Source organism: Triturus cristatus, chromosome 5_2 (assembly GCF_964204655.1).
Source record: "Triturus cristatus chromosome 5_2, aTriCri1.1, whole genome shotgun sequence".
In the NCBI taxonomy this organism is placed as follows: Eukaryota; Metazoa; Chordata; class Amphibia; order Caudata; family Salamandridae; genus Triturus; species Triturus cristatus.
In genome coordinates this window covers 761,653,794-761,680,981 of record NC_140588.1, presented here as the reverse complement: position 1 = coordinate 761,680,981, position 27,188 = coordinate 761,653,794, and the positions used below count along the sequence as shown (strand labels likewise).

Sequence of the window (27,188 nt, the reverse complement as noted above, 5' to 3'; positions counted from 1 at the left end):
TTTCAAAGTAAAGAATACCCACGATGTGCTGCGACCGGCCAGCCAGGATCCCACAGTAACTGACTAATACTTATGTGATCCTCCTCGCCGTTCTCTGCACATGAGGTTATATTGAATGTAAACAACACACATCATAATGCTTCAACATACATTGCCTTCGTACGTTGCATGTTCAACATCACCTTCCTCCTTATGTTACTTTACAGAAAAAGAAAAAACTGCATGCTAACATACAAGTTAATACACTATAAAATCTTTAAACTTTTCTTTTACTTTTCACATGACCCAGCTGGTGTCCTGTATTCTTGACTCCAAGGAAAAACAGGATTCGAGAGAACAGTTGCAGACATCCCCGCATTAGCACAAACATTTAAACCTTGTACCTGCGGATCAAGCACAGGTTGCAGTCGCGGCTGGGGGGGTCGCACGGGGGGAATTCGCGGAGGGGTGTCGCGCGGGGTGGGGAGTGTTAAAATACATTTATTAAAAATCCTACCTGAGGTCCTCAGCATGTCCGCGCCACCTCGGGTCCGTCCGTTGGCGCCTACAGCCCCTCTAGTCTTACCGCTGACCGCCTCTGCTCCTGGTCCGCGTTGGCGCCTCTTCAAACTGGATGGAAGTTGAACAGCACGTCGTCACGTCACGTCAGCACTGCAGTGGCAACCCCTCAGCCAATCCTGGCACTGCTGCAGCGCCAGGATTGGCTGAGGGCACAGCCTACTCCTCGCCCGCCACCTGCCCATTAGGAGACCGAGGGGCTCCTAATGGGCATGCGCAAATCTGTGAAAACACAAGTGCGCATGACTGGGCACGGGTTAAAAACTAGCTCACCATGCCCACTCATGCGCACTTGTGCTGCAGTGCTGCCTGGTCTGACAATGCTTGTCAGTCAACAATGACGCCGGACCGCCCACGGTCCGACGTCATGCTGACTGACATGCATTGTCAGTTGAGTTCTCCCCACCCTCGGCATCGCGAGGGAGCTACGGGCGGGGCATCGTGAGAAAGCTACTGGCGGGTGCGCGCGGGCGTGGGGGCTATGCCCCCACGCCCCAATGGACGCACCGCGCCTGTGCTGATAGTGAGGCCTGGAGGGAAGATCTTGGCAGTGAACATGGAGAATTAATGGTCAAAAGACGACTTCTGTTCATCATGTACCAAAACAGAGTGATGTTCAAGGTGGCAAATGACAGCCCAAATTCCGATGGGAAACTGAGGGGATGTTGCAGATACTCTTCTCAAGTAACTGATTGGTTGGTTCCGATGTTAGAGCACACTGATGCAGTCCCAAGGATAGCAATCGTAGTTGTAGATAGCAATCGTAGATGTGATGTCAGTAGTCTCAAGAAAGAAATAGTTTGATTTGGGTTCCGGGGGATTACCTAGTGGATGAAAGAGGCATGAGGAGAAATACAGGATACGCTGCCTCGGTATTTGGCAACCACAAACATTAGGCCCGGCACTGGTTCTTTTACACAGTAAGCCCTGCCCGACAGCACTGTCTTGAAGTGATGCAGTCGTCTGTGATTGGTTTATAAATTGGTATCTCGTGCACTAATGTGATTATTGCATTGCAGCTATTACCTGGCAGAAAACAATTTAAAATAGAGCTCTTGGATATGTAACCACACTTATTTATGTCTTGGGAGAATATTATTGTGTGGTGCAAAGATCAAAATAAACAAGACCTCATAGTTTCTTGACTGTGAAAGATTCACATCAACAATATACAGAGAGAGTTTGATCAGCACACACTAATAGTAATGAACAACTTCACAGAATGATTTTTTTACGAATGTTCCTTTAATCTTTATTCTTATTTTCTTCACAGGGTGGCCAACGCGTTTCGTCCTTTTATAGAACTTCTTCAGGGCTCGTCCAAAATTCTTTCAAGTACACAAATATATGTGCTCCACAGGTTCAATGAAAGACAAAAGGCTTCTTCTGAGCGCATTTGGGGCTTCACTGGACCAGTTGTATAGGTATGAGGTATAACTCAGGTGCTATTGTCAAGTTGAAAAATGTGCTAGGAAAGAGAATCCTATTCTGAGCACACATTAGGTTCCAGAGTTCCGCTATTTACGTATATGGTATACTGACTGCCATCACATTCCGGTTTTATAGGTCAATGTCGACCTCTGCATCTATTAGATGGAATTCAGGGCATATGTCAACCCTTCTACAGCTTTTCACGTCCTTTGGTGATTGGTTTATAAATTGGTATCTCGTGTACTAACATGTGATTATTGCATCGCAGTTATTACCTGGCAGAAAGGAAACATACATTTTGCCGTACGATTTTACACTAAGATAATATCCAATGTGTCCACTTTTCACCTCTTGTTTACAGTTTTGAGTCTGGCATTTCTTTTTACAACTCATTAAATTATTGACTGATGTTTGGGGTACCGGAGGTGCTTCAGCACCCCTACATAACCTACAAGTATTTTGATGCTTTTCTTTTGCCAGCATTTGCAGTGATTTTATATACAAATTGAAATATCAGGCAATATTTCTCATGAACTGCAGCTAGTTATTTAATCATATAGCCCAGTGGTTATTCACCTATGGTCCGAGGACCCCTGGGGTCCACGAGGCCTACTCAGGGGGGCTGTGACTGTTTTACAAGAATACATAATATTAAAATGATTCAATTAAAATGAATGAAGTATATACAAATAAGGGAGCAACAATGACCATTTGAGGACTTTTGACATATTTTGTTAGGAATTACACAAAACATTTCAATATTTGAGCCTTTTTGGTGTATACTTGTTTTCGTATTTTGTGTATTGTTCTGAGGCTCAAATCATAGACATTGCTTCGGCCAGGGGTCCCGGTTTCCATTGATGACTCAGTGGTGGTCCACACAAATCAAGAAGTAAAGTACCACTGGTGTAGCCCTGTCTTTTATTAGCAGGATGAATGTGAAAGGAGACTGCAGCACCTGACCTTATGACCCAGAGGTCATTAAAACATGTTGGAAAAAAAACGAAACTTAAGTATTTTCAACTATCCAAGAAGCATACTGAACATATGACAAAGAAAAATCAGTTAGATTCAAAATCAACCAAAACACTCACAAGGCTAAAATTGCTGTGATTTCTTTCTATGTTGTTATTGTCTCATTTTCATTTAAAATGAATGTGTTGATAAAACCAAAATTCACCGTATTTTGGTCGAACAGGCAGTTTCTTCTCCTCATTGACAGAGTAAATCGCAGCTCCCATCCGACTTCCGAATACTAGCGTACCTCACACTGCCCAGCCACGATCAGACGTGTATTTTTGAGAATGAGGTTCAAAACCTACCCTTGGACTCTGCACTGCCCCTCTGGGGCACTCACTCCTCGGCAGGTGTCAGAATGTTCACAGCCCCTGGGCCTTTAGTGGGGTGACACTGGCGGCCGGCACCCTGCTCTGAAAGGGTGTTGCGCCATCACCGCCCCTCAAACAATGCTCGGGGATGTGCAGGGCAGCTTTAAATCTCACCACACAACCAGGAGAATAGCTGTAAAGTGGCAACACCTTTCCACGGCCCACGTGTGATTCCTTCACTGTCTCCTCATTATTTCCCAAACAATGGGGTTCGGTTGATTATACAACCTATTATTAGAGTTTGTTCGGCCTATTATTAGACGTCTGGGAGGAATAAAAGGGACCGGCTTCCTGGTTAGCCCTCTTTCAGCCGTATCGTCGTCGGGAGGAACGGCCTCCCTCAAAGGTTCCTGCAAACACCGCAGCGCGCGCGCATTGAGGCTGTTCCCTCGCGAGGATGGGGTGGAGAAACCTGTCTCTACCTGGATGCGTCAGGTGCTATCGAAAGAAAGACAAGGTATGTGCCTTTTAAACATGTTCATTGACGTTAATGGAAAGCAAACGTTTCTGCGGAAGGCAGCTTTGAGTCTAGGTTCTAGTTTCCAAACTGTTGTAAAAACAAAAATGGTTTGTAAGTTTTATGAAAAGAATTCTACTCTAGTTTGACCCCTTTCAAAAATAAATACATATGGGAGCACATATGCAATATATACTTAGAACGCCCCATTATGTAATATTCTGTCAGGGTGGAAATTGGATTTACTAGAAGAATTAGTGCTGAGCAAACAGGGCTGTGCCCAGTTCGTTCACTGTACCAGTGTCTTCCAACCTCACCGCACTGAAGGCCCAATTACATGTTTGAATGCCACACGGGGTTTCCTCATTGACTCATTCACCCCGCGGGGGCGCGTGGGACCTGAGGGCGGCGCACTGACTCACCCAAGCTGAGGGAGGTGCACCCAACTGGCTGCACGTAGTTAAAGTGGTGGCTGGTCAGCTCCCCACAGTCACTTTTCATCTGCTCAGAATGCCGCCGTTCCTTCTTACAACTGCATGCCCTCTTTCGGGGCAGATTCACGTTTCCTGGTGCTTCCCTGCAAATCAGCAGGGATGCGCCAGGAACGATGCGTGACTCAAGTTTAGCCTTGCGCCACCACAGATGCGCCGCATTGTAAATGCAGCACATCATGGCACAAGGATAAACAGATGCGTGTCGCACCTGCCAGCGTAAGGTTGGCGCAGTGCTGGAGTTGTGTCGCGGGCGCGACGCTACTCCAGCGCTGTTCCATCCTGGCCTATTCTCAACATAGTGCTTCAAGCAGGCGCAAGGTTTTGACGCAGCGGCGTCGGAAATGTGACTGAGTGAAATCTTGTAGATTTCACTCAGGCACTTTTCCGAGGCGTTCCTGCGAAGGAACACCCCCCTCTGTGCCGGAACACCCACATGAAGCCTGACGCAGGTTTCATGTGGCGCAGGGCTTTACAACATGACGCATCTCCCTAGATGCGTCACGTTGTAAATAGGGCGCAAAGTGGCGCATGGTTTACGCCGCCACTGCATCACAGCAGTGACGCAACGGCGGCGCAAATGTGGCGTACGGGGCTCGTAAATCTGCTGTTTATAGCTTGCATCGGCTTCTATGGAAGCTGGATGTTGGTTTAAAGAGCAAAGGACCAAGAGGATGGAAATGCGCAGCGAGGCCTGGAGAGCAGGGGGAGCAAGCAGCGCTAGGGGGTAGTGCTCTCTTACTAGGCACTACTGAGGAAGATACAGACCGATGACGGTAGCCAGGCCTAGTCATGTAACCAGCAGCAAGGGAGGGGATGGGAGGCGGAAGTAATACGAGGGCTCTTGATATGATTTCCATATAATAATAAACATTTAAAGAACACTGCGCTCAATGTTGTGAATTGTCTTTTGAAAGCGCGTTCCTATTGTGTCTGCTTTTTTAAAAACCAGTTCCGGTGATCAATGGAATCCTGCCTCTAATACCGAGTTTAGGCTTAACGTGCTGAACTATGGGGATGCTGCCCGCACTTTAACCACCGGACAGCAACGCCATGCGGAGTTAGGAACACAAAAAACACCACCGACAGCCTTGTGCAATTACCAGCTGGCCAGTTATAAATGGTTTCTACTGGATTCAAGTGAGAGATGGGCTCAAAAGTTAAAAAAAACACGTTCTACCAATGAAAAAGAAATAGTAAACGAAACTGATAGACACCATTGGATAGTGGATACCAACAACCAGTCCCAAGAGTCAAATAGAATCACCCGAGCTTTTAACCACGTCTGAAAAACGCCCGCACTTGAAGGCTGAATCCAGTAGACACCACTAGTGACTGGTGAACTGGGGTTTGTAACAGGCAGCAGCTTCCTGCTGTGATTCACACTTGGGTAACGTAAGCCTGAAGCACCCGATTGTTAGCAGTTTTACATAATGTGTGTCGAGTCAGCGTGTGTGGATTGTATTACGGCACCTTGGCCGAAGATGTCATTGACTAAGTTTTCAAAACAGACCGGTTTGTGAAGTAGTGCTGCCCGAACCTCCTAGCACTGTATATTTGAAAACCTAAAAATAAAAAAAAGTATTTGTCATGACACCATTAGAATTAAGAACATTGCACATGCCCTCAGAGAGTGCCAGGGTCGGCTTTAGCACTGGTGGCGCCTTGTGCGACAATGTTTGTGCCCCCCACAGACTTTCTCACTACTACCCTTTAACAGTGCCCCCTCAAGTCTCCATAACCTCTCTCTGATGTATTTAATTATTTATATAGCGCCACCTATGCCAGTGTAGGGTGCCAAAGCACTTTACATCACATACACATTATACAGAAACAATCAATCAAATGTGTGTAAATCAGTGTATAGGAAATGTTACATAAGCTAGAAGACTACAAGGTGAGTCACATGTCATCCATACTGGTAGGCATTATAGTTTAAGAGTTCTTGGTCTGGAGAAGCACAGACTCAGAATTTAAAATATAACTCCATGGTTGGGGGCTACATTTAATAATACGTTTTAAAAAAATCCAAAGTGAACCCTTTTTGAAACATTAGAATAAAGAAAGACGGAGGAAAACATCACAATGCTCTAATCTATACCGTGCAGTTGGCATGCAGCTCTTTGATGACAGTTATTAGCTCCCTGATCCATGTTAGGATTTTAACATGAACACTGCTAGTAACAAAATGATCTCTCTGACAAAAAGCCCTGACCTATTTAAACTATATGCATTTTGTGATCTGCATGGTACGGGGAACATCCTTTACAACGCAACTTTTACAACGCACTACACTTACAACGCAATTTTTACAACGCAACATCCACTACAACGCATTCCATTACATCGCATGACACTACAACGCATTTTTAAAAACTACCTTTACAACGCATTCCATTACATCGCATACTACCTTTACAACACATACCATTACAACGCATAATGTTAAATTGCATTTAAGGTAAGTAAGTATTTAAGGTAAGTATTGGATAGTATAGGGGTGCAACAGTAGGGTAAGTGTTGGAGTTAGAATAGTAATTTTTAACCCCTACACTATCCAACACTTACCCTACTGTTGCACCCCCTGGAGTTAGAGAAGTAATTTTTACCCCTATACTATCCAACACTTACCCTACTGTTGCACCCCCTGGAGTTAGAATAGTAATTTGTACCCCTATACTATCCAACACTTACCCTACTGTTGCACCCCCTGGAGTTAGAATAGTAATTTTTACCCCTATACTATCCAACACTTACCCTACTGTTGCACCCCCTGGAGTTAGAATAGTAATTTTTACCCCTATACTATCCAACACTTACCCTACTGTTGCACCCTCTGGAGTTAGAATAGTAATTTTTACCCCTATACTATCCAACACTTACCCTACTGTTGCACCCCCTGGAGTTAGAATAGTAATTTTTACCCCTATACTATCCAACACTTACCCTACTGTTGCACCCCCTGGAGTTAGAATAGTAATTTTTACCCCTATACTATCCAACACTTACCCTACTGTTGCACCCCCTGGAGTTAGAATAGTAATTTCCACCCCTATACTATCCAACACTTACCCTACTGTTGCACCCGCTGGAGTTAGAATAGTAATTTTTACCCCTATACTATCCAATACTTACCTTAAATGCAATTTAACTTTATGCGTTGTAATGGTATGCGTTGTAAAGGTAGTATGCGATGTAATGGAATGCGTTGTAAAGGTAGTTTTTAAAAATGCGTTGTAGTGTCATGCGATGTAATGGAATGCGTTGTAGTGGATGTTGCGTTGTAAAAATTGCGTTGTAAGTGCATGCGTTGTAAAAGTATGCGTTGTAACGTCATACATCCGCATGGTACACATTCTTTGCAGGAGGCACATTAACCCTCTGTGCTACCATAAAATGAGTTAAAACTCCCACTTGACAAAACTCCTTCTCTCTCCAGGAAGAAAATTAATCACTGAGTTATCATGACATTTTTATTTCTGTATGAAAATTGGGGAGGCCAGCACTGCAGCAGCGGGTGCTTTTAAAGCCACAAAATAATTCCAAACACGGCGCCCCCTCGAAGAATCAGTACCCAGTGCGGTGACACCGGTCGCACCGCCCTAGAGCCAGCCATGGAGAGTGTCACCACAGCAGAATAAAATAATGTATTGCTATAAGCATTGACCTGATGCTAAGAGGGTTTCTGTTCCACAAGCGTAAAATGTGCCTTGCTGACTGCCGAGCCTTCCGAAATCGTAAACATCTGTTTGCTTCCCCCGCTAGGCTGGTTCAAGCACAGTTTATTAGATATATTAAATATAGCTAGCTCTATAATTATCTTAGTGCTGTGGTCATTTTTCTCCTGTTTCTAACCATGTAAATGCCTTCTTTAGCATGTCTGTTTATATGTTCGCCTCAGCACAACATGCATACTTCAATATTATCAAACAGAAATAGTAACCTGGGGCCGGGCAGTAACAGGAACGCAGGGCTTTAATGGCTGCTGTCATTCCTGGTGGTAGGCTGCACACCAGCTACAACACTGCACCTATCAAAGCGACATGTCCACAGAAGCACCTCCTGGGAGACCTGGGGGGACACCTGGGGTGTTAAACACCCTGGTACCTCTAGGCATGATGGTGTGGATGGCTGCAAAGGGTGCTGTCAGGGCAACACAGCGTCACAGTACAGAATCCTCATATGAATATTGAGAGATATGTCTTTATCTCACTAAGAGGTTATCAATAAAATAGTTGCCTAGTTGGAAGTGTATTTTTCATACTTCCAACATAATGACCAGGTTCCACCACATTGCATTATTTTACACAACATAGTGGGCATTTCGGAAGCATAAAATGCACACCTAAGACGGCCCTTGTGGCGCACTATGCTTCCTTGTGTCATGCCACATTGCATCTGGCCGAAGGCACTGGGGACAGCCCTAACACCCACCGACCACGCACACAACCTGGGAATCATCCTCGACTCAACGCTCTCCATGACCAAGCAAGTTAACGCCATCTCCCCCTCCTGCTTCAACACCCTCCGCATACTCTGCAAGTTCTACAGGTGGATCCCAACAGATACAAGAAGAAGAGTCACCCAGGCCCTCGTCAGCAGCAGACTTGACTACGGAAATGCCCTCTACGCGGGAGCCCCGACCAAGCTCATCAAACGACTGCAACGCATCCAAAACGCCTAGGCACGACTGATCCTCGACGTACCACGCAACGGCCACATCACCCTCCATCTGAGAAACCTGCACTGGCTGCCCGTCAACAATAGGATCACCTTCAAGCTCCTCACCCACACACACAAGGCACTCCACAAGACCGGCCCAGCCTACCTCAACAAACGACTTTCCTTCTACACCCCCAACCGCCAGCTCCTCTCCAGTGACCTCGCACTCACCACCTTCCCGCGCATCCGAAGAACAACCACCGGCGGAAGGTGTTTCTCCCACCTCGCCGCCAAGACCTAGAACACCCTCCCACTTAACCTACGACAGACACAAGACCTGCTGACCTTCAGGAGGCTACTCAAGACCTGGCTGTTCGATCAGTAGCGCACCCCCCCCCCCTCCCCAGCGCCTTGAGACCCTCAAGGGTATGTAGCGCGCTCTACAAATGTTGTTTAGATTTGATTTTGATCTGGAGGCCATCTTGGAAGTATAATAAACACTGAAAATTGAGCTGCATGGCACTCTTGGCTTTGCCAATGCTAGTGCAATTCTAGAAGCACCCAGCATTGACAGGGCCAAGAGTAATGAGTGACAGGTGAGTGGCAGACGGTGAGAGAGGGTCATAGAGGGAGCGGGACAAATGCGAGTGAAGGAGAGTGACAGACGGTGAGAGAGGGTCATAGAGGGAGCGGGACAAAGGCGAGAGAAGGAGAGTGACAGACGGCGAGAGAGGGTCCGTGAGGGAGCAGGACAAATGCAAAAGGAGAGAGACAAGGAAGAGAGAGAGTGAGATCATGATACCAAGCTGCATTAATATTGATGTCGAAAGGGTGGGAGAGTGAGACAAAAGGGCGGGAAAGAGCACAGTTGTGCACTCAATCTGGCGTGGTGGGGGGCCGGGGGAGAGAAAGAAGCAAGGCACGTGATGCACTTATATGGAAAATACTAGCAACACTCGATGTTTCAAAAATGAAAAAATAGTCCACCCCCATCAGCAGCAGAACAGTACACTCACCGGATAAACACAAAGACAAAACCTAAATGTTCAAGAGACAGGACAAGCACGAGCATAGTGAAGAAAGCTATAAGAACGGGAGTAGAGAAGTTTAATAGACAAGGAAGTCAATTAATCAGGAGTAACTGTAAGGCACATAGAAGGATTGAAGTACAGAAGTATTGCTCTCGGTGCCATCTGCAACAGGCAACTAAAGCTCTTGAGAGTGACAACAAGGCTGCAAACCCGTGCTATGCTCATTTCTCGACTCAAAGCTATTTTTTGTTTGTTATCCATGCATGTTTTTGATAAATGATTTGATTGTGAAGTCTTCCAAAGCCACTTTCCTTGCAGTATGTAGACACTCCAAAAGGGCTCGAGGACAGAACTGTCTGTTTCTTGATTCAGGTCACCGTTCATGAATATTAAATATGTTTCTGATAATAACAGGCCCTGTTGGACTACTCCCAGGGTGCCTCTGGCTTGATTAGGTTGAGCATTCAAGACCTCTTGTATATACTTTAGTATATACTTATATGTGTATGTACTTTGTGGGCTCTGGAGATCTGCCCTTGGACTTGTCTGCTTCCGCTTAGGGACTTTTTTTTCTGTTCAACTGCCTCTATTTAACTGTCTTAACAGAAAACGACCAGCAGAGGTCAGTAAAATACCATAATTTCTTTCTGCTTAGGGACTTTCTTTTTAAAAAAATTTCTGGCAACTGCCTCTATTTAATTTTCTTGATAGAAAACGACCAGCAGAGGTCAATAAAATACCAGAATTACTTTAGCATTCTCTAGATTCCAGTCTATAGCAATTGTCTTCCATGAGCACCCATAGACAATACATTTTTTTGCAAATCTTGTATTTTCAGTGATATGAACAGCAAAGGGACTATTAAAAACAGAGGTTTGGACTATACAATTTCCTGCTGAAAGGCAATATTTCCCTCCGTGAGTTCCCATACCTGGCGTGTCATGCAGTTTGGTGCTTATTTTCCCTCCATGTTAAAGAACAGTATATGTTTCAGCACCCAGGTTAATGTGCTGCATAGCTAAACACATATAAATAAGGTCCCAAATGCGAGACCAATTGCAATGCAAATGCTTGTTTTTTTTATGTACTGCTAAACCCAAATCATGCTTTTGCGCTACGCTACCAGTCCATTTCGGATCATGAATAGAAAACGGGCATTCACTTCTCACAAATGCATGCACACAAATGATGCCTTTTTAGGTCGAGCCGCCGCAGTGCATGCGCTGTGGCATGCTGTATTGGAGTATGGAATAGAAGCTCCCCGCCCATATTTGTTATTGGCTTGTGTCATTGTCCTTTGTAAATACTGGCTTCTGATTTATCAATAGCCTTGTTAGTCCCTTCTAAGTACTGCCTTGTCTTCATTTGTAACCCCCCACGAGGACTGTCCCTTTTGCTTCTGTGTTACACAGTATGTCTTCTTTACTCTGTAAGCACTATGGGGCATATTTACAAGGCGGCGATAGAAAATTATCGCTGCTTTTGCGGCCGTTTTCGTCCGAAAAGCGGCGATAATTTTATCGCCTAATTAGCAAGGTCACGCTAACGCGTGAAATCTTGCATTAGCGCACATATTCTTAACGCCCAGCTTTGCATCTCTAATGAGATGCAAAGTGGGCATTCCTGACCTGACATGACAGGAGAAATGTCGCTAAGCGACATTTCTCCTTTCATCAAGCCCCACGCTATGAAGCATACCGGCAAGAAAAGTAGCGATAACCCCTGTTATCACTACTTTCCTTACGCCTGCTTCAGGACTGACTTAGCCATGATATCCTATGGAAGGTGGATATCATGGCTAAGTTTGTGAGGCCCTATCAACAAGCTAACGCCACATTTCGTAAGATTATCGCTGGGTTTCCAGCGATAATCTCACGTTAGGCAGTCAGCGCTAGGATTTTTATCGCTTTTGAGATAAGCGTTGCTAATAGCACGCTATCTCAGCGATAAAAATCCACGTTAGCCGGCGATAATTATCCTAGCGCTAAGTGCGCTTAGCGATAATTATCGTCGGTTGTTGCTGATATGCCCCTATTTTCTTTCATGAGTTTCTCCTACTGAAGGTACAACATGCTTTCCTGCAAGATTCAGTGCACCATGCACGCTTTCCCTTTCCGAGCAGCCAGGACAATGGTGGCCGCTTCTTTGAATAGGTCTCGCCTTTACAAGAGTTTGAGCTATTGTCATTGTAAATGACAATGCCTTTTATTTATGTGTTAATTAGCAAAACAGATATATAAAAGGCATTGTCATTTACAATGCCAATAGCTTAAACTCTCGCAAATGCGAGACCTTTTGCATTGCAAATGCTTGTTTTTAAGAGTGGGGAATCCCAGTTCTGATCTCAACCTTGTTAGCAGCAGGTGCGCACAGAGATGCTCGCTTCTGTTGCAGCTGGGTTCTGGACCCCCTCTTCGCAGCAGCGTGTACCTGGTGCTGTAACACCCGCAGCAGTGTTTAGGGTCGATGCCCATACTAGCAGCAGCAGGGTGCTTGTTTCTGGGTCAGGTGCTGGCAGCCCGAGGTGTACTCAATGCTGCACCTCACTCTGAAAGCAAATATGGTCTGCTTCCATGCATTCTTAGCTCTGGCGTTGGCCAAAACTTTGTTTTTATTATAACAATACATACTTACAGGGGCTTTCAGCCACCCCTCTTCATCAACTGATTTGCTGTAGCATCCCTCACAATTTACTTCCGCCCACCACAGCATGTGGCAGCGGGATCCATTGGTTAGCATGACTGTCTGTGATGTGGCAGCGTCATCCATTGGCTCGCATGACTGTCCGTGATGGCATCTTGCTCTTGCACATTGTGCTCATCTGCCCAAAGATTAGTCCTTTTCAACGGCAGGAACTACTGGTGCAATGTGTGCATTTACTATACATTTGTGTGCATGTACATGTAGCTGTAGTCTAGTGGAAGACTGTGAAGCAGGAACATGCCAGCCATTGTTATGTATTCTGGATTCTGATATAAAATAAGAGATATTAAAAAAAAAAAATTGTGTCAGTTACATGCGGAGTGCTGCCTATCTCTGTTGCCGCAGATTACTGCTTGATGGGACCCGAGAAGACAATGTTTGCTTTAATACAGTGTGTGCCTTCATAGGAAAAAAATGTTCATAAAATAAGCTTTGGCAAAGTCAAAATGTTGGCAGTCAAGGCCACCATTTATTGTCTTTGCCAATGGTTGTTTAACAGGCTGGGTGTTCCTTTTCCCACTGTCCACACCATTAGCCGTGCGAGTGTTTGGTACTGTGCCCTATACTGGCTGCAGAAAGGGTCAGCTCTGTACTCGTTTTCTGTTGGAATTGGCAGCTGTCTGTATATTTACCCTGGCAGCAGTGGGTGAGCCTATGCCATACCTCAGAATGGAGAAAAGGGAGTACTCGAGGAACTCTGTCAGCTGGTGCGCCTTGCCACTGCCAGTGGTGGGGTGCTCGGTCTCTGCGCTATCCCGTCTGTGCTTCCTTCTGTACATTTAACCCGCGGAAGGGTGCTCAGTGCTGCACCCTTTCTCGGGAGTAGGAGCAGCATGTAATCGTGTTCCCAGAAACAAGAAACTAGACAGGTTTTGTGTTTCGGAGTGAATGGAATGGGTGCCGCAATATACATTGGCCGCAGCATGTGGAAACTGGTTCTGTAACCTGTCCTGAAAGGTGCGGCGTAACTGGATCTGAACTGCGTCCTGACAAAAGCAGTTTAAAAAAACAAAAAACAATATTCTTTGTGAAGTACGAACTCCTGGCATATGTTGTGCTAAGAGTAATACAGTTTCTTGTCAGCCAGAGGTGTGATTAACGTGTGGCTGGTCGTGGCTACATTGGTGTGACTGGTGTTGCCACTTGATATAGGATAGCACTAAGTCGCCTGTGGCAAAGATGTGGAGACCGAAGCAGTGGCTGTACTCAGCACTGGACCCTATCCAGTGGCAGAAAATGCTCCCTTGATGGTCCCTGCCAGCAGATTTGCTTGGCAGAGTTTTGAGTGGCAGCTCTTTGCCATGTTGACTGAAGCAGCTCCAGAAACGTAAACAGGCGCATCACACCACGGGGGCAGCATTATGAGGGTAGCTGCACACATAGTCACCTGATACTGAGCCTGGAGGTGACCACAGTGGTTCGTGGACAGCTGATGGCATTAATTGTTTATACACTGAGGGAGCCGAACCCCAATAATTTATACAGCACGATTCCTACCTCAGACAATCCGGTCCGTTGTTCTTCTTGTTAATCTAATAGTAACACCCCCCCTTCTCAACATTAAACATCCTGGTTTAGCAGAGTAAAATTCAAATAGGAACTGAATCCGCTCAGTAACTGAGTTCTACATCGATAGAGCGTTTTGAAGATGTATTGCAGAATGTTTAATGTAAGAGGTGAAGAAAAATGCATAGATTGCCATGAAGGCTCGGATACGGAACTCTTCATCCCAAATCAGAACAAATATCACTATTTAAACATTTAATCTCTCCAGATTAGGGGTTTTAATTAATTAATTTATTTATTTTGAGTGTTTTGTATAGCGCGAACAAGACCCTTTCGGGTATCAGAGCGCTTTACTAGGCAGATATAGGTGGTAGACATAGGTGTAAAAAACTGTGAGTTAGATAGATACATAAATGTTATCAAATATAAATAAACACATATATACATGAATACAAAATAGTTCAGGCGAATTTGGCCAAAAAGATGGCTTTCACCTCTTTTTTGAAAAATTTCGTGGAGGGGTTCCGTCTTGTGTCAGGAGGCAAAGCATCCTGGGGGCCATTCCTGAGAAGGTTTGGTTATATGTCTTCTTCTTGGAAAATCGTTGTGGTTTCAATAGAAGATTATCGGAACTCCTGGTAGTTCTGGTACCACCCGATGGAACCAATTTCTCCGCTAGATATCTTGGGGTTTTGTGGTGCAGTGCCTTGTGTGTCATGCAGGCCATTTTCAAATGGATTCTGGCTTCGAAAGGTAGCCAGTTCAGGGCACAAAGGTCAGGGGAAATGTGAGAATTTCTTTTGGAGCCTGTGATGAGTCTAGCGGCTGCGTTGATTGAGGCTCTAAGAGTGGCTGTAATAGATCTGGGAAGGCCGCAGAGAGCGACACTCCCATAGTCCACTCTGGGAAATACAAGAGTCTGAACTGCCTGTTTAAAGTAATTTGCGGGTATGAAGGGTTTCAATCTTCTCAGCATATTCATCTGGAAATTTGCTCCTTTCGTTGCTGCGCTGATGTGTTTCTGCATAATAAGCTTACTATCCAAAGTTATTCCTAGTGATTTCACAGAGTCTACAATTCGGGGTTGGCCGTCGAGTGCAGTTAGATGCTTCATCCACTCGCGATGGTGTTTGTTTGGCTGGGGGGGCGATTAGAAGGAATTCTGTTTTGAGGGTGTTTAGCTTTAAGTGGTTTTTGGTGAGCCAGGTCTTTGTTTTCTGTAGCGTTGAGTTAAGGGATTTGATGTCTTCCAATGAGTGGACCCTAATGTAGAGTTGTGTGTCATCTGGTACATGTGATATTGGACATTTGAGGCGTTGAGAAGCACGGTGAGTGGTTCCATAAACAGTTTAGAACTATTCCAGATAGTCTCATTCTATGATTCAGGAGGTCTAGTAGGTTTTCGTGTTTGACGGTATCAAAGGCTGAGGATAGGTCGAGGAGGATTAGCAAACAGGCTTTGTTTTTGTCCAATATAATATGTGTCATGGCTGATTCGGTGCTGTGCCCGGACGAAAACCAGATTGGAATTGATCAAGCAGGTTGAAGTGTTCTATGTGATTGCTAAACTGGTTGTAAACACACTTTTCTAAAAGTTTGGCCAGGGTAGGGATGTTGGATATAGGGCGGTAGTTATTCAGGTCAGATGGGTCCGCCGAGGGTTTCTTCAGGATGGGGGAAACCTGTCCAGTTTTGAGGATAACTGGGATGGCTCCTTGGAGAAGGGAAGTGTTTATTATCCTAGTCCAAAGGGGGACTAACATTGGAATGAAGTCTTTTAGGTGGGTTGCAGGGAGAGGGTCAATAAAGTGATTGGAGGGATTCAGAGACGTGAGTGTTTTTAGGATATTTTCTTCGCTGTAGATGTCGAAGGCGATCCAGGAGGCATTGTTTTTGAGGTCATGTTTTGCGGGACAAGTAAGCAAGGTCGTCATTGATGTCAATGATGTTGCCATGGGTGGGTCAGTATGGGATAGTGGATCGTTAAGGAGTTCAGTATTTATGTTGTCGGTCTTGGTTGTGAAAAAGGAGGCAAATTCTTTGCAATTGGGGAGAGTTTCTGAATCAATTTGGGGGGTGTGGGCGAAGCCCTTAGATCGAGATTTGATTATTTCGAATAATCCTTTGGGACGATTCTTGGCCTGGTCTAAATGTTTGCTAATAAAGTCAGCTTTAGATCATCTCATCTTTCTGTAATAGGAGTTTCTTGTGCTTCTTAGTAGTTTGAGGTGGTCGGAGGATGGTGCAGCTCTCCATTGTCGTTCAATTGCTCTAAGTGATCTTCTGTCTTCATTTAGAAAACCGTCATACCAGGGGCTTCTTACTTTAGAGGTGACTCTTTTCAATTTTAGGGGAGCTAGATTGTCTAATGCCAAGTTCATAGCGTGGAAATAGTGATTAGTCAGATCGTGAACATCCTCTAATTCAACAGGTGGGGACAAGAGGTTTGGACAGGCGATTAAGAGTGAGACAGGATTTACGTTATTTAGATTTCTCTTCCAGATTTCCGATCTCATGGGTTGTACAGAGAGAGGTTTAATAGCTACATTGATATGGAAGGTGATGATGTAATGGTCGGACCAGTCACAAGGGAGGATCGATTCCAGCTGGGTGGAGTCTGTTTTGGAAATGACTAGATCCAAGGTTGAACCTTTTTCATGGGTGGGATTATCACAAATTTGGGACAGGCTGAGGTCGGAAAGGAATGCTTTGAGGCTATTTACCTCTGGGTCATCAAGGTCGGTCCAGTGGAGGTTGAAGTTACCCAGGAAAATCTGAGAGTTCTGATGTCCATCATTAGTAGCTAGGATATCCATTATGTGTTCAATGAAGGTCAGGTTATTGCCTGGTGGATGGTAAAATGCATGTAGTGAGCATATTGGCTTGTTATGGTTAGTGACGTCTAAACATAGGTATTCGCAGGACGAGAGGACAGGTGAGTTGGAGCGGGTCACAGCGAGGTAGTTTCGGTGAATGCAGGCGATGCCCCCGCCTAACCTATCAATTCTATCTAGTCTTGTGATGTGATAGTTTGGGGGAACTAGAATGTCTAAGATAGGTGTGGATGCTTCATTAAGCCAAGTTTTCATTAAGATTATGAGGTCAGGTTCATTGGTCAGTATGAGGTCAGCTATTTCTGCAGCATGGCGTGCGGCCGACCTACAGTATAGTAGGATACATTTTAGACTGGTATTGGTAGGAGTAGTGTCTTGAGATTACTTTCTATAATACCTATGGAAATATGTCTTATAGCTCTAGAGGCATTGGGAGGGATAGATTGAATTAGGGATGATACCTGTGTGTTATCCGTGGGAACAAAATGAGGGGAGGGTTGGGGGTTTATAAGAAAGTAGTAGGGAAGTTAGATCCTTCGTTGAGAGTGGGTTAGTACTTCTGATTGGGCGGGATGAAGCATTGGGGAGAGGTAATATTTTCCATCTGTCGAACTTCTGTGGCGGGGAGTTACCTCGATGCTGATGCGTGATTTTTTCATGTGTCTTGGGTTGTTGCCGGAACAGGTCATGGAGTGTTTGAATATCCTGTTTGTTTTGCTGTAGGGATAGTACTATTTCGTCCAATCTAGGGTCCGGTGTCAGAGAAATCGTGTCCATATCCTGGGCTGTAATTAGGTGAGGAGGAGGAGGAGATCCCACACAGGTTATTATTCGTGTGGGGATCTGTGACGTTGGGTGAACCGGTTCATATGAGGAAGTTTTATCGGGGTGTAATCCGTGGCAGGGGGGAGTAGAGAAGGGAGGTGGGAGAGAATTGGTGTGAACTGTGGGTGGGCGGATGGTGATATTCAACGTGAGGGGGGAAGGAGAGGGTGGGACCATTGATCGATCGGGTGTAGGGGTGTGGGGGGGCAGGCACAAAGTTTGTGATGGGATTGCTGAGCATGGATCTGAGGGGAGTGTCGGAGGGAGAGTGTCTAGGTGGGGAGTCAGCTAGGGAGTCGGGTGGGGAAGCGGCTTGATGGGGAGGCGGGATAGTGGGTTGCAGCCTTGGTTTTGATGAGTGGAAAAATGTTGTCTAGTACCTTTAGGGTCTAGTCTGATGCTTGCATGAGTATGATCCCATTATAATAGATGGTAATTGTAGCCGCCACGTTGTAAAATGGGGAGGGAATGATGCGTAATGTAAATCCATGTGCTGTTTTTTTAGAGGATGCAATCGAGAATAGGGCAAGGCAGGCTTTCCGCCATTGGGCTCTTCTTTTGGTATAGAGGATGATGTCATTCGTTAAATGCCCTTTGTTATTGGAGTAGTAAGGGTCGGAGATAGGGGTTTCTGGGTGTGATTTTAAAAGGCTATGTTTGTGGCTTTTTGCTGCTTTTTTTGTAAGGTTGGGAGGGTAATTAATGGCATAGGTGTGTAGACCCATGAGTTCCATAGTATAAGTGTAGCTTTATAAAAGGGGTATAGGATGTCAAAGGGTGAAATCATGAGCAGACAGAGGGTAAATTAGGTGATATAAAAGTCATTCTAAGATGGCTTCCTATTTGATTCCATAGTAAGTTCGGGGTTGTTGTCCTATCGCTCTTTCCATGAATCAAGTATCAGTGTGTATTGTCCTTTTTCCCTTTCTAGAGAGATCATTAGAATAGTTGGTCCTTTCTTTCTGTTTAGTTGTAAATTGATCATGGTAGTCCTACTTCTATACCCATGAGTTGATGTGGATTAGGTAGTTCTGTTTCCAATCAGGTAATTATGAGTGCCATTTTGAAGGGAGGCACTGCAGGTAAATTATTCCTTGGGGTACAAAATGGAGGCGTTGTACTGGAAAACGGGCCATCCAGGTGACCACTGAGCAAGTGAGGCACTCAGCATAAAATACACAGTGATGTACAAGAGCATTCGATCAAGACCCCAAGGTCTTCGGAATACTGCCAAGCAGGATTGGTTGCTCATTACACAGGTCAGCGCTCTAGTGCCATGCAATTGTAAGCAAAGTGCATCTCAGTCTCCTAGAATCATGAGGAAAGCAGCCAGAAGTCAGCGAGTTGCAGTTCCGGGACGAGTCCCTTGCATTTTCCGCCGAGAGCTCAGACCCTGGGGGCTCACGCCCAATGAGAGGGAGGGAGGGCTAGTCCAGACGGTAGCGATCTCAACGCGGTGACTCCCGTGGGTTTAGGGTCTGTCTATGAGTCTGAGGGGGATCGTAGGCAGGGGGAGCAGCGCCCAACAATCTAACCTTAGCTCAGATCGCTGGCGCTGCACACCATGGTTCTCAGACGTGGTGACGCGGAGCTAGTGCGCCGGGAAGAAACCTCCGATGGTGAAATCCCGTGACTTGTAGCTGCAGGTATATCGTCCCACGGCGCATTCACGTAGGCCCTCAGTCATTCACTGACGCTGCGGGAGAACTCAGTGAAGGGAGAAGTTGTTCACCGCCAGGGTCTGGGCTCTTTCGATCGTAGGCATTAAACGGACCATCTCTGGCAGATAATCGATCCTCCACAAGGTCAAAAATCTTTCCGTGGCAGAGCACTAGGATCCGTGACTCCTGCCTTTGTAACGGTGCTTTGGGGCGACGGTCTCGCTCGGGCTATCAGGGATATTTTAGCAAGTTACAATCCCTAGCCGGCGGAGCTCATTCCTTGAGCTCTTCACCAGTTGCCATCTTGTCTAAGTAATGATTGCAGCAGTAATGAATAAATAAAGCAGTCTCTCCAGGTTTCAGGTAGGCTTTCTGGAGCCCGCCCTCTGCCGGGGTGGATATATTAGCAAAACTTATTCAGCATGACTTAATGAGGGTTTGGTTGCATTGGCAAGTCAAAAACAACTTTGTAATAAATAAAACTCTTAGCACTAACCCATTTCTTAAGGTAATAGGAAATCTTCAGCGTACAATACATTATGAAACATTTCTTAAACAAAACTCCTAGGATTATGATTGTATGCAGGTCTACATGAGGACCAGGGTCAAGACTGATTTGCATATGGCTGGATCTGAAATGGAGTAGCGAAGTGAGCTAAAGAACGATGATGGATTCAACCCAGATCTGTGACTGTTGGTGAGTGTCTGAAAAGTTTCAGCACTCAGTCAATCCTCTCCTTGTGTTTGCAAAAAACTTTAACAACCTTCACCCTCTGATTATTTTTAAATAATCACTAAAAACCCAGTTAGTAAACTTTATTAATCAGCCATTAGTTAGGAGACGTCTTTATCTTCTTGGGTAGTCTGACATTCTCCTCCATCATTTTTAATTGTTGACACACCTAATCCTTTTTAGTCTTCCATTTCCAGATCCAGTGATCTTTTCTTCTTTTTCAATACATTATTCGTACTATTATATATACTAATTATACACTCCAAGAAGTATACTAAAAGCAATAAAAATAATTGCACAAATCATTTTGATTATTACAAGTGTAAAGACTGATTGAAGAGCACCACCACTAATATTACCTAACCATTCACCTACTTTACTCAAACTCCTTCTTAACTCATTTATTCAGGATCATAGAGCTTCAAATAGACCTTGGCTCCTCCAAACATCTGATCCCATGAGTTAAATTAGTTATGTTAGTAATGACACAATCATCAGCTCCACTAATATTAAGAAAAAAAGTACATCTCTTAGCTTTAATTATGTAAAAAACGTAGCCTACTTTCACCAACAGAGGGGCATTCTGACGCTAAACCGGCGATAATGGGCTTGATAATATGCCCTGGAGAATTCCCATAGAAGCCCATGTTCACACCAGAACATGGGCTTCTATGGGAATTCCATAGAGCATAATATCAAGCCTATTATCGCCGGTTTAGCAGCAGTTTTCTGCCGCTACACCGGCGATAATTTTTAACGCCGTCCTTGATAATATGCCCCAGAATATCTAAAGTGAGACGATTCTGCATGACCCTAATTGCTACCATTTCTACATGTACTAACCTAAAAGACCCTGCTGTATCTGTAGCAAGTCTATCTACTTCTGTAGACAACCATCTAATTTTCACGTAATTCATTGCCTCACCTATAGAAGGAATAAAAACCCCTAAAACATCTGAAAAGTCTAGTCCAAAACTTTGTTTCACTCTCCTCAAACTATATTATCACCCAACTCATTTACATGATAGATTCTAGGAAAAAGTAAAGCCAAATAACATAGTCACCCAATTTCTTGGCAGGCTAAAATAAGCAGTCTGCCCACAGACATAATAGATTCCTCTCATAGTGAGCTCCCCTCCTGATAAACGTTTTCCACTAACTTCATAAGATCTGCCATACACACTCCCACCTACACACTCTACTTTATTATTTTCCATAGGTCTACACCTCACCATACACATTTCATATTTTCCTTTCCTGGCCCATTTTCAATTTAGGATGTAAACCTGAAAACCTTATGACTTCTTATCTTATTTCTTCCAAGGTGATTTTCTTCTGTACTAAATTCCTTAGTATTTTCACTCATCTCTCATTATATTCTCCAATTAAATACCGTTTCTCATTTCTCAAGAGACACAAATAATTTGTATTCGAGTTAGTATCTTGCCTGTTTTGAGCAACCACTCTCAAATACTCACCATACATAACTTTTCTATTATTCTCATTGATGAGAAAATTCTTTAGAGACACACTAAAATCAATCAAATAAGGTGAAAAACAATATTCATGATTAAAGATTGCAAGAAAAATATCACATGATAATGCTGATATAGGAAGGTAAGTACACACATAATCAACATTATTTCAACATATTCCCTAGTCATTAAGATAAAACACTCATGAATGCCCTTCATGTACTGGCATCTTTTGTTTAAATTAATCTTGATTAGTTCCAACGTTAACATTGCTATTTATATTATCTGAAACATATCCAACAGTAATCCGAATGTACGCCAACAGACCAACTAATGCTAATAGTAAATGCGTATCGTTTTAAAAATTAAAAATCAACAAAAAAATGCTTTAAAACAATATTTTCAACTTTTTTTTCTTATTTTATTAAGACTATAATCCCCCCAAAAATTAATTTGCTGCAAAAATCAGTATTAGTTTTGAAGTCCTTTTCAAATGTTCATGCATTGAAATCAAAGCAATTTTGCCATAAATCGGGTAAACTCAGCATCTTATTTCAGTTTTCAAAATAATTCTTTCTGTTTCAGTCAATGTCTCATCTGATCTAAAATCACTGTTATTCAAAATCTCTATTTTTAGTTGATTCTTCCTCAGTCTCAGTCTCTGAGTCACTCTCAAACTTATATCACACTTGTTCACCAAACAGTAACCCTCCTCAAATCCATCTGCTCCTTCTTTTTCTGGTACAGTGGCTAAATACACCCACTCAAGTGAGACATATTTTCAATTCGAACCTCTCCTTCTGGTTTAACATTTAGATACTGATGATTCACTCCCACCTGTTTCTGAATTCAGCTCTAAATTTATCTGTCTCTCTAAACCTCTTTCTGGCTTACAGTGCTCTCATTTGCAAGTTTTCTTCCATGGAATGTGTTAGAAATGGGGGTCTCTAGTTGACCTTTGTCCACGTAGGGACCCTTACTTCTAGTCAGGGTAAGGGGGATACACACTTTAGATAACTCCAGCTCACCCCCTTGGTAGCTTGGCACGAGCAGACAGGCTTATCCCAAAGACAATGTGTAAAGTATTTGTAAAAACACTCACAGTAACACAGTGAAAACACCACAAATAGACACCACACCAGTTTAGAAAAATAAAGTATCTTTATCTAAACTAAAGAAGACCAAACCAACAAAAATCCAATCATACACATATTCAGAGAAAAATGTCTTTCAAAACGGATGTTACCAAAAATAAACTGGTAGACTCTGTATTTCTTCAGGCAAATGCAATTTCAGAAGTTTAAATCCCCTTTGGCACTGACGTATGGAGCTCCTGGAGTTACTGGACCCTTCACTGCTCTAAGACTGGCTTAGCGGTCAGCGACAATGTAAATATGCCCCCAAATGCTTTGTAAATAAGAAGGGATGCGTAACACAGGCCCCCGGTATGGTCAATCCCTTATATCCAAGAACGGGTCATTGGGGTCACCAGGAGAGGAGGCCCCGTTGTTAGATGGCAGTCAGAGCAGTCCCTTGCAGACCCGCAACCCACCCCAGGTAGCGACACACGCAGCGACTCAGGACTTTGGTCCGAATGTTACCTGGGGGTTGCTCTTTTCTTTCTCTCGCGGCTGACGTCCTGCTGGGCAGTCCCGTCGGCAGCAGCTGATCGATGCAGGGGAATCCCAGTTGCCAGGCAACACCTCGTATCAGCTCAGGTTACGGCGCTGCTCCGTTACTTGCAGTCGACTCGGGTCGGCGGCACTGATGGGCAAGCAGCACTTTCATAGTTCACGGCTCGGGCCAGCGGTGGTGAAAAGTACGCAGCACTTTGTTGATCATGCTACAGGTCACAGTGCTGGCAGGGCTGTATACAGACACACGTACACAGTGCAGGCTTCACGGCGGTCTCAGGGCAGGCACGTTTATGTCCCTGTGTTTCCGCAACAGGAGGCCAGCTCAAACAGGCCGTTGGAGACTTTTCTTCAAGTAGAGGGTGGACCCAGCACACAGCAAAGTCCCTTGTTCTTTCCTCAGCAGCAACAGCAAACTGCAGGCCAGCCCCAGACACACAGCAAGGGTAGCACTTCTCTTCAGTCTCTTCAGCTGTCCTCTTCGGCAAAGGCTCCTCTTGATCACGAAGTAGTCTAAAATTCAGGGGTTTTAGGCCTGATATTTATACACCAAAATGTCTTTGATCCGCTCTGAGCCCAGTCCAAACCAGTTCTGGGGGGCACTCTGCCAGGGCACAACATCTTCCTTTGTTAGTGTGGGCTAGGTTCTTCAGATACACCAAAGAGGGGTGGAACCAGCATTGTGGAAGGCAGGCACAGCCCTATTCAAGTACAGGTGCTACTCCTCCCACCCCTCCCAATGCAGATCGGCCTATTCAGCCTAGTGCTGACTCACCCAGACTCCTGGAGTCACGACACCTCACCAGCCCCTGTCACTCCCAAAGCCAGACAGTCAATCCACAACCAGGCAGAGGCACACAGAAAGGTTGAACAAGAAAAATAGCCACTTTCTAAAAGTGCGATTTTCAAACACAGAATTTAAAATCCATCCTTCTTAAAAGATGTGTTATTAAATTCTGAGTTCAGGGATACCAGACTCCAATTTTCTATCTCACTCTATGGGAAGATATGCTTGTAAAGCATTCCCCATTCTGTCCTATGGGCAAGATAGCCTTTCAATAGTGGAAAACGAAATTGGTACTATTTCACTATCAGGACATGTTACCCAACTCAGTACATGTCCTACCTTTCACATACACTGCACCCTGCCAGGGGGGTACCTTGGGCCTTCCATAGGGGTATCCTATGTGCAAGGAAAGGGAAGGGTAGGGCCTGGCAAGTGGGTACAAATGCCAGGTCGAGATTGCAGTTAAGAAACTGCACGCAGGCACTGTGGTGGCCGGCCTGAGACATCTTTTCTGGGCTACGCATGTGGGTGGCTCAATCAGCGCTGCAGGCCCAAGGGTAGCACTTGGTTGACTAGCCCTGGCACACGTGTTGCAGTTTACTAGGGACCTACTAGTAAACCCAATATGCCAATCAGGGTGACCCAATCATAGTCACACTTTACACAGGGAGCACTTGCACTTTGACACTGATCAACAGCAGCGAAGTGCCCAAAGCATCTAAGCCAGCAAAACGAAATCCAGCACAACATCAAAAACACATGAGGTAGAGGCAAAAAGTCAGGGAAAACCACACCAAGAGAGCCAGGTCTAACACATGTCCCCTTCAGCTGAAAAGTGGGGAGAACTATCCACCCTCTTGGGAGTTCTCATCACTAAGGCGGAAGAATCTGGACAGACCGTCAGCATTGGAGTGTTCTGTACCAGGGAAGTCTATACCCTGTATGGAGATGGATCACCTCAACAGTTTCGGATTCTCACCCCTCATCTACATTAACCATCTGAGGGGCCTGTGGTGTGTCTGAACCCGGAAGTGAGTCACAAACAAGTAGGGCCTTAGCTTCTTCAGCACCCAGACCACAGCAAAAGCTTCTCTTTTAATTGCACTCCACCTCTGTTCCCTGTGAAATAGCCTCCGACTGAGGAAAGCTACAGGTTGGTCCATGCCCTCGTTGTTCAATTGTGAGAGTACTGCTCCCACACCATGCTCTGAAGCATCTGTCTGCACAACAAATTTTTTGGAGAAGTCAGGCACCTTGAGCACGGGTGCCGTGCACATGGCAGATTTTAGGGAATCAAAAGCGGTCTGGCAGGCTTCAGTCCAGATCACCTTCCTGGGCTGCTTCCTTGAAGTCAGCTCTGTCATGGGGGCAACAATGGTGCCGTAGCCCTTGACAAACCGTCTGTAGTACCCGGTGAGACCTAAAAAGGCTCTCACCTCTGTCTGGGTCTTGGGGGGCTCCCAAGCCAAAATGGTCCCAATCTTCACCTGTAGGGGCGCTACCTGGCCACTCCCTACCTTGTGTCCCAAGTACACCACAGATCCCTGCCCTATCTGGCACTTACTCGCCTAGATAGTGAGGGCTGCCCTTTGCAGAGCCTTCAACACTTCACAGAGGTGTTGCAAATGTTCCTCCCAACTGGAGCTGAACACAGCAATGTCATCCAGGTAAGCGGTGCTGAAATGCTCCAGCCCAGACAACAGCCGGTTGACCAGTCTCTGGAAGGTGGCAGGGGTGTTTGTAAACCCAAAGGGCATAACCCGGAACTGGTAGTGCTTTTCTGGTGTTGTAAACGCTGACCTCTACTCTGCCCCCCTCGGTCAAGGCAATCTGCCAGTACCCAGACGTCAAATCGAATGTATTGAGGTACCTGGCAGCTCCCAACCAATCCACGAGCTCATCAGCTCTGGGAATGGGGTGTGCGTCAGTCTTGGTGACCGCATTGAGCGCACTGTGGTCCACACAAAACAGAAGTTCTGGAGTGACACTGGGTGCAGCAGATTTTGGCACAAAGACCACTGGGCTAGCCCAGGGGCTGCTGGAGGGCTCAATCACCCCTAGCACCAACATTTTGGAAACGTCTTCCTTAATGCTGGCCCTGACTTTGTCAGCTACCCTGTAAAACATCTGCTTCCCAGGTGGACTGTCCCCAGTGTCCACATCATGGACGCACCAATTGGTGACTCCTGGTGTCAGGGAGAACAGGGAGGCGAACTGTCTCAGCACCTGGCGACAGTCCCTCTGTTGCTCTGGGGTCAGGGTAGGAGAGAGGGTCACCCCATCCACCGACCTATCATGCTCCTTTGCTGACAGGAGGTCAGGGAGAGGCTCACTCTCCTCCTCCATTCCATCATCTGTAGCAAGGAGCATAGTCACATCAGACCTCTCAAAGTGTGATTTGAGGCGGTTCATGTGTAGGACCCTCAAAGGGTTCCTGGGAGTCTGTAAGTCAACCAGATAGGTTACCTCACCCTAGCGCTCCACCATCTCATATGGACCAGCCCACTTGTCTTGGAGCGCACAAGGCTCCACTGGTGCCATTACCCACACTTTCTTCCCAGGTTGAAATTCGACCAGAGTGGCATTCTGGTCATACCATCTTTTGATTTCTTCCTGGCTAGCTTTCAGGTTTGCCTGAGCAAGTTTCTTGAAGCATTGAGTCTGGTTCCTGAAGGCCAGCACACAGCTGAACACATCTTGTGGGGTCTTACTAGGAGTTCTCTCCCAACCCTCTTTCACCAGACTCAGAGGTCCTTTCACAGGGTGACCGTACAGTAGTTCAAAGGGACTGGACCCTAAGGACTTCTGGGGTACCTCCCTGTAGGCAAACAACAAGCATGGCAAAAAGATGTCCCACTTCCGTCTCATGGGTTCTGCAAGACCCTTGATCATTACTTTTAGGGTTTGGTTGAATCTCTCAACCAACCCATTTCCTTGAGGATGGTAAGGAGTGGTGAACTTGTAAGTTACCCCGCACTCCTCCCACAAAGATGTCATGTACTTTGAAATAAA

General features: G+C 45.3%; 1 protein-coding gene across 1 annotated transcript in view; it reads left to right on the top strand.

Annotated features, from left to right (window-relative positions):
• The first annotated feature begins 3,674 nt into the window (after positions 1-3,674).
• LOC146829236 (sodium- and chloride-dependent neutral and basic amino acid transporter B(0+)-like) overlaps positions 3,675-27,188 on the top strand; it is a 393,036-nt gene continuing 369,522 nt past the window's right edge. Inside the window, exon 1 of the mRNA XM_085607866.1 lies at positions 3,675-3,834. Within this exon, the coding sequence (XP_085463992.1) occupies positions 3,775-3,834 (60 nt within the window). The 5' untranslated portion in view covers positions 3,675-3,774. The remainder of the gene's footprint in view (positions 3,835-27,188) is intronic.